The following is a 7,026-nucleotide window of genomic DNA, read 5'->3' as shown; positions in this document are numbered from 1 at the left end:
CAGCCCAAGTGGAGATGGAGCCTCAGCTGGAGCCGAAATACTCGAGGCGTACTTCGGAGGCCAGACTTCAAGCGTAGCCGTAGTCGGAACTAGCGAATCGACCCCCATTGAATCACTTAAACCATCGTTTACTTCACTCCAGGCAATTGCCACGGTGACGGGTGTTAAAGATAAGTTGATCCGGAACCCTCGATGTGATTTGAGCATAAATGCCATAGCATATAAGAAAACCAAGACTACTTATTCGCTTTTTAACCCTCTTGATACCGATATTACGGTGACACACTTGAAGATAAATATCGCATTTAAGAATAACCCTTTCCTCGAGGTCAACCAAGACACCAACATTCTCATTCCCCATGGACAGGAGAAAATTATTAACGAGCTTGCTAGCACAATTACTGCCAGCGATGAGAACCTCGGAGATTTTCTTAAAAATTTCGATTATTCATATAGATTTGATATCGATTCAGTTATTACCATCAAAGTTGGCGATTATGTTGTCAATATCCCGTACAAGCAGAATAATGTGTCCATCGAGTTTGACTTAAAACTAAAAGCCCAAGGAATGAAGGGGCTTCTTCCCTCCAACTCTTCTCAATTTCCCAGCTCCACTGAGATATCCAAATCAATTGATAGTCCCACCCCTTCAATGTCAGTGGAAACTTCACACACCACTAAAAAGCCATCTGTTTCCCAGGAGAACTCAAAATCCACTGAAAATCCTGTTGAGACCAAGAATCAGACAAAGAGTACAGTGAAGTTTGTCGAGACTGAAAACAAGAAGCCTAATCCTACCACATCAATCGTTGAAGAGCCAAAGCAGACATTTAACATTTAATAGATGAGATGGATACTTGAAAGCCGATCCAAAGTTATCTTGTTATAGCGCTCCTTTATCTGTCTGACTACACTCTACCTTTAGCTTCTTGTATTGCCATTCATTTTAACTATTATAATATACCTTCTTCTATTTATATGAACAATATTTTGACCAATAGCTACCAATCCACCTCTTAATCTGATGAATTCTTCACTGTTAAATTTAAACCAAATAAAAACGATAATAGAGAAAAAGCAATACTGTTGAGTCTGAATAACCGTCATTGAGTTTAAGGAATTAAGTAGAAAATGTACTGGATTGTAGAATATCTCAAACATTTTTTCGTACTATTCAATTTTATAATGTAGTCATTGGGGCCATGGCTTCGGGACACTAAAAATTTCTTCTCTTCATAATATGGGTGCCTAGGAAGTGAAGTCCCTCAAGTAACTTGCTTTTTTTTTTTGACAAAAATGGAACTTGTCGCAAATTTTTTTAAATTTATAAAATTACTCTAAACCCTCAATCACGCATTATGGCATTCAATCATATGGGTGTATCTTCAATAAAATAGATTGCATATATGGTTCGAAGTAGGTTAATCTTTATTCTAAGCATACATTGAACTTCAACTCTGAATACTGCACAAGAACCCGGAAGACATGATAGTGCGAGGATAAACTATGATAACACGGGCGAATATTCAATGAGAAAGTTTAATTCACTCCACCTTTGCCTACCAAACCGGAGTGAAGCTATGAACTTGGCCAAGGTTATCTAAAGAGTTCGACCTTGACTTAGAAATCTAGATCAGTGGGATGATGGGTAACACTGTCATGCATTCAGCAACGCTATGCTAATATGAAATGAGGAGTAGTCTCAGATCTTATTTGTCTGCTCTCGTCACCGTTTACTATACTATTAATCCGGTGGAATTGCTTGTTCGTGTAGCTTTGAGTTGCTGCTCCAGTGCAACTTTCACATCCGAGGATGCTCGGCTTATTCCAACTCCATGATACACGATATAACTTTAATATTTAGTTAGAAGCAGCGGTGAAATATGTCCTCTACACATGGCTACCAACCAACGCAGTTCCACAACAATTCTGGGGTAGCCCCGGAAGTACGAATGAACTCTGATGGTAGGGAAGTGAAGGGAAAATAATATAAAAGGAGATACGCAGAGCTCTTCTTTTATATTATATATTGACTCTCTTATTGTTTTTTCTACTCTTTATTTAATTTTTAGATTCCTTTTCTCCTTTCTCATTATTATTATCTCCATTCCTTATATAGTTTTGCTCTTTCTCACTATCATTGACACCCTACAATGAAGCTTTCGATCCCTTCTATTGCCATCGCCTTGGCTCTTGTGGCAACCTGCCGGGGTGCTCCCGTTGAGAAGCCTGCCGATGGATTCACCATCAATGGCGTTGAGCTCAAATCCATCGACCTCGACTTCACAAAAGGTGATCCTTACTCTCCTCTCTCTACTTCCGACTCTCTTACTGTGAAATACACCACCGATGGGGATGCTACAATTCTGAAGTATTTGTCAAATGCTATCATCAAGTACGGAAATGACGACATTGCAACCCTCTCCATCCCTGAGGGTGCTCCAGCAAGCTCTGGCAATGGTCAGCTTACTTTCAAGTTCGCCGATCTTCCACTGCAAGAAGCAGCAGACAAACATGCTCAAATCCAAGAACTGCTCAAGACCCTCACTACACAGGCGCAGGCTACCATCAACTTGCACGGCACCTCTGATGTTGTTACTAAGACTTCTACTGGCGAACAAGCCTTTAAGGGGGTTCCATTCGGAAACGACGTGAATCTCAAGGGAATGAATGGGCTGACATCTGTGCCTCTCAAGTTCGAACAGTTTAAGGTCGTTGGTGGCACTAAGGATGGCATCCAAGTTGATGTGACCTCCACCCTCCAGAACCCCTCAGATATTGCCATCCATGCTGGTGATGTTTCGTTCGATGTACAATATCAGGATAAGAAGATTGGCAGCCTTGCACTCAAGGATCTTAGCATTAAACGTGGAGCCAATCCTGTCTCTGGACGACTCGCTATTAACCCCAATGGAGATGGAGCTGGAGTCGAAGTACTCGAAGCGTTCCTTGCGGGTCAGAACTCAAATGTGGCCGTAGTCGGAACTAGCGAGTCGACCCCTATTGAATCCATTAAGCCGTCGTTTGCTTCTCTCAAAGTACCTGCCACCGTGGTGGGTGTGAAAGATGAAATGATTAGGAGCTCCCGTTGTGTTTTTAGCTTAGATGCCGTTGTCTATAGGAAAACTAATAGTACTTTTTCGCTCTTCAACCCTCTCGACACCGATATTATCGTTTCACACGTTAAGGCAAAACTTCAGTTTAAGAACAACCCTCTCCTAGAAATCGATCATAGCTCCAACTTTCTCGTCCCTCAAAGGCAGGAGAAAGCCTTCAACAAGCTGGCTACAATAATAACCGCCAGCGAAGAGACATTAATAGATATCTTAAACAACTATCCTAGTGGTATAGATGTGGATATTGATTCGGTAATTACCGCCCAGATTGGCAATTATGTTTTCAATATCCCATATAAGCAAAAGAATGTTCGTATGGAATTGGACGTATCTGATATAGATGCTCAGGGTATCAACTCGTTTCTTCGTCCCAAGTCCTCCCAGATTCCTAGCTCCACTGAGGAGGTCAAATATACTGAAAAGTCTACCTCTTCAAAATCAGTAGAAACTCCACATGCTACTGTAAAACCAACTGTTTCCCAAGCAATGCCGAAATCCACCGATAAGCCAGATCAGACGAGGGACACTTGGAAACCAGCTGAGACTGGAGATAGAAAAGCTGAACCTAGCAAGGCTTTTGCCGATAAGCCGAAACAGACGCATACCAACTAGAGGAGACATGGAGACATGGAGACCTGAAGGCTAAAAAGTTTAAATTAAATTCATCATGGCTCATCGGTCGGCTTTTTCTTGCCACTTCTCGCAGTCAGATTCGATTGCCACTTATTCTATATCGTTGTAATATAATACTTTTTAATGTCTCGATAATTTACTTTTCAATAATCTGCTGATCTCTCCTTCTGGGTGATAAAATATTTCTATATTTCTATTATTTTTTATTATGGTAAACTAGCATTAAACTCGACCTTAAATTCTGCATTTATGAACATTAATAGCAGAAGGCCTTTATGGTTAGTAGAAAATGTCTAACACCTACGACAAATAGACTGCTAAGGGACCCTATATCCTACAAAACGCCCCCAAATATGTTTACGAGCCTCTGATTCACAATTTGTTCAAATATGCAATTGTTGAGTTGAATGCTGAGCGGGGGTTGGCCTGATCTAGTGTAAGCAACTATATTAGCTATATCAAAATAATAATGCCAAAATCATAAATAAAAACTCCTGATATTTCAAACGGTGCACTATTATATACTTTAGGAGATTCTATGAAACAAATTTATTCAGTTCTGGGGTGCTTTTGTCCTAAATCTTCATACATATTGGTTATTGAGTTAGTTAACGTTGTAAAAATTAAAAGGAGCAAAGATTTCTCTACGTTTTAAGTCGCCCCACACTTTTCGTTCAATAAGATAATTTATTCTCGAAATTTTACACAACAACAATTCACAAATAATCCATTCTCTTGATTCGACTTCATTTGTTCACCTTTTCCAGTGCCTCTGCTGCGGCATCGATCCTCCGGAACTGCCAATTGAATGCGGCGTTATACAAGAAAGGTCGCAGGTCGAATCGATTATCGTCGGGGCTGTAGGACTCTGCATGGTAGCTCGGGGTTAATGTCGTCAATTTATGACGATTGATGGCATAATAGTAGAAGAATCGTTTGACTTTCTCGGCCACTTGCGCAGGCCGAAGATGGTCACCCCATTCGTGGACGAGCCGTGAGAACATCGCGAAAGGGCCACAGCGCTCCACCTTGCGAAGTCGGCCAAAGATGGAAAGCTCGTCGTAAGTCATTCCCATATCCGCCTCATCAGATTGAACGTAGTTTTGAGTGATAGGCTCGAGCTCAGCGGTCGGTGTTGCACTCAAGAACTCCTCGAGCACCGCGATATCAAATTTTTGATGCGCATAGGCGATAAATCGGCGTAGATCCGCCTTGCTAATCGCACCAATGGGGTTGATGTCGGCACTGGAGCAGTCGTATTTGGTCAAATAACCTCTTAAACTTTCGTCCACATTGGCACTTCCAAGCACCAGCAGACCCCCCGCTCGTCCGCGCACCCACGGAAGTAACTGCGCAAAGAGGTAGGCAAGGACCATGCGTAGCCGAGCCTGCACGTTTTGCATCGCCAAGTTTTCCGCATTAGTTCCCCCGTGCACGCGGAAGCGCGGCGTTTTGCCAGTGGCCAGTGAGAAGACAGTATGAACTGCGCGTACTGCAGTGTCCATGTTCAGATCTGTATGATGGCTCCCGATAGCATCGGCCAGTCGCTTAGCGCGGTCCCTCGTCTCGCGGCTCGAATTCTCGGTGCCCATGTAACAAGTGTGGAATATTCGACCCGCAAACTCCCTTGGGTCCGTGGGGAGATAGTCTGAGTCTTCTTTTTCACCTACTATGCGACGCGCATCGCGAATGATCTGTTGATTTCCCTGCTTTGCAGCCTCAGCGACCAGCCTTGTCATAGAGCACACGATGGTTGCTGTTGCACATGAATCGATCCCACCGCTGAGTGGCAGGAAGAATCCCGCAGTTTTACTTCTTCTCAGATAGTCCCAAAGCCAACACGCAGGACCTAGTGCAATTTCTTCTTCAGGGGTGTGGTAAAATGCAGCCCGAGGTTTATCAGGGCGTACGTGGATTTGCGAGTCAAGCGCAGCGCTTGAAAGTGCGAAGTCTATACTGATACGAGGGTATGCTGGTGTTTGTGCAGCTTGAATGCAGCGACTAGTCATCGCACCACGATAAGATCGTACATCTTCTATGTCAATCGTGGCTGTAGCCACCTCGACATCTTGTAGAGAGAATTGCGATCCTTGCGCTACTATTTGACCATTGACCGCAACTAGGGCACACCCATCATAGTAAAGTCGGTCCCCATCGCATCCTTGCTGATTTGCATATAAGTACACGCCACCAACCTACATGCAATAGAGGGTATTCAAGTTGATTTCTAGTATGACTATCTCCTAAGTATGAGCCCACCTTCTGCGTCGCGTCTTTTATCAGATCAATGCGCCTATTGAGTTTGCGCAACTCGTGATGACTGCCGCTACTATTGGTAAAAATTTCTACCCCATCAAGGCCCATTCCAATGTGAGGGCTGTTAGGTGTAAACAGCTCTTCGCAAAGCTCTACTCCAATAACCGTATCTTTCGCAGATATAATCGCGTCACCAAAAGGAACTGTTGCCTGGCAGTAAATTCAAATATATTAAGAAATCGAGCCCAAAGATCTACTACCGAAAGCACAAGCATGTATCACCCACCTGACCGGTAATATCGCGAATCATTCTTGGCAGGTAGTATTCTTCAACAGTGCGAGGTTTACACCACGGAGTGAACCAGCGTAGTTCGCGGTAGTTTCCGTCGTTGGCCAGGAACATCTTGGGCCGAATTAGAAGAATCTTGCGATTGAGGATAAGAACGCGGCAATTATACTTGACATTTTTGTGCATGATAGGCCTGCAAAAACCCAAAAATAAAGATATCCACAAACAAAGTTTAATACAATGACCAATCTTTGAGAGGGTGACATTAACCAATATATAACTTACATCCCGATATCCAAAAGAATGTCATTACATTCTTCATCATTTAGAATATTGGCCAACATCTCCCACGAATGCAGGTACGTGTCGCCCTCTAAAAAATGATCATAGCATCCATACCCCGTCACCTCCAATTCCGGGCCAACCCTTAAACGTGCCCCACGGCGTTTGGCCTCACGGATGCTTGCAATGATGCGCTGGAGATTGCCCTCGAAATCTAGGGCCCATTGATTAAGAACACAAGATGCAACCGTTATCAAATGGCCCATTTCGCCGTCGCTCTTGAACCACGTTGTGAATTCAGTTAACTCGACGTGTGAATATGAATATTTTATTTCGGGAAGCAGTCACTTGCCGAAACTACTAACCAAATATTTGAATAGAGCGCGGAGCTAATAAGGAATCTTTATTTACTCACTCATGGAGCATGAGTGTATTAACAAAAGAGATAAA

At 43.1% G+C, this 7,026-nt stretch overlaps 3 protein-coding genes across 3 annotated transcripts; 2 read left to right on the top strand and 1 right to left on the bottom strand.

The window, feature by feature from the left end:
* Nucleotides 1–568: 568 nt before the first annotated feature.
* Nucleotides 569–841, top strand: VTP21DRAFT_10211 (uncharacterized protein; the record flags this gene model as incomplete). The annotated part of the gene is made up of 1 exon (XM_069389523.1): nucleotides 569–841. One exon carries the CDS (start codon nucleotides 569–571, stop codon nucleotides 839–841), a length of 273 nt encoding a protein of 90 aa, XP_069253937.1.
* Nucleotides 842–2,153: 1,312 nt separating this feature from the next.
* On the top strand, nucleotides 2,154–3,728 carry VTP21DRAFT_10210 (uncharacterized protein; the record flags this gene model as incomplete). Its single annotated transcript, XM_069389522.1, has 1 exon — nucleotides 2,154–3,728. One exon carries the CDS (start codon nucleotides 2,154–2,156, stop codon nucleotides 3,726–3,728), a length of 1,575 nt encoding a protein of 524 aa, XP_069253936.1.
* Nucleotides 3,729–4,495: 767 nt separating this feature from the next.
* Nucleotides 4,496–6,842, bottom strand: VTP21DRAFT_10209 (uncharacterized protein; the record flags this gene model as incomplete). The annotated part of the gene is made up of 4 exons (XM_069389520.1): nucleotides 4,496–5,944; nucleotides 6,009–6,215; nucleotides 6,292–6,487; nucleotides 6,580–6,842. The coding sequence occupies 4 exons, from the start codon at nucleotides 6,840–6,842 to the stop codon at nucleotides 4,496–4,498; spliced, it is 2,115 nt and encodes a 704-aa protein (XP_069253935.1).
* Nucleotides 6,843–7,026: the final 184 nt, after the last annotated feature.

Source organism: Calcarisporiella thermophila (assembly GCF_041956535.1).
Source record: "Calcarisporiella thermophila strain CBS 279.70 unplaced genomic scaffold VTP21scaffold_6, whole genome shotgun sequence".
NCBI lineage: Eukaryota > Fungi > Calcarisporiellomycota > Calcarisporiellomycetes > Calcarisporiellales > Calcarisporiellaceae > Calcarisporiella > Calcarisporiella thermophila.
Note: the sequence above shows the minus strand (reverse complement) of the source record. Positions and strands in the feature narration are given on the sequence as shown.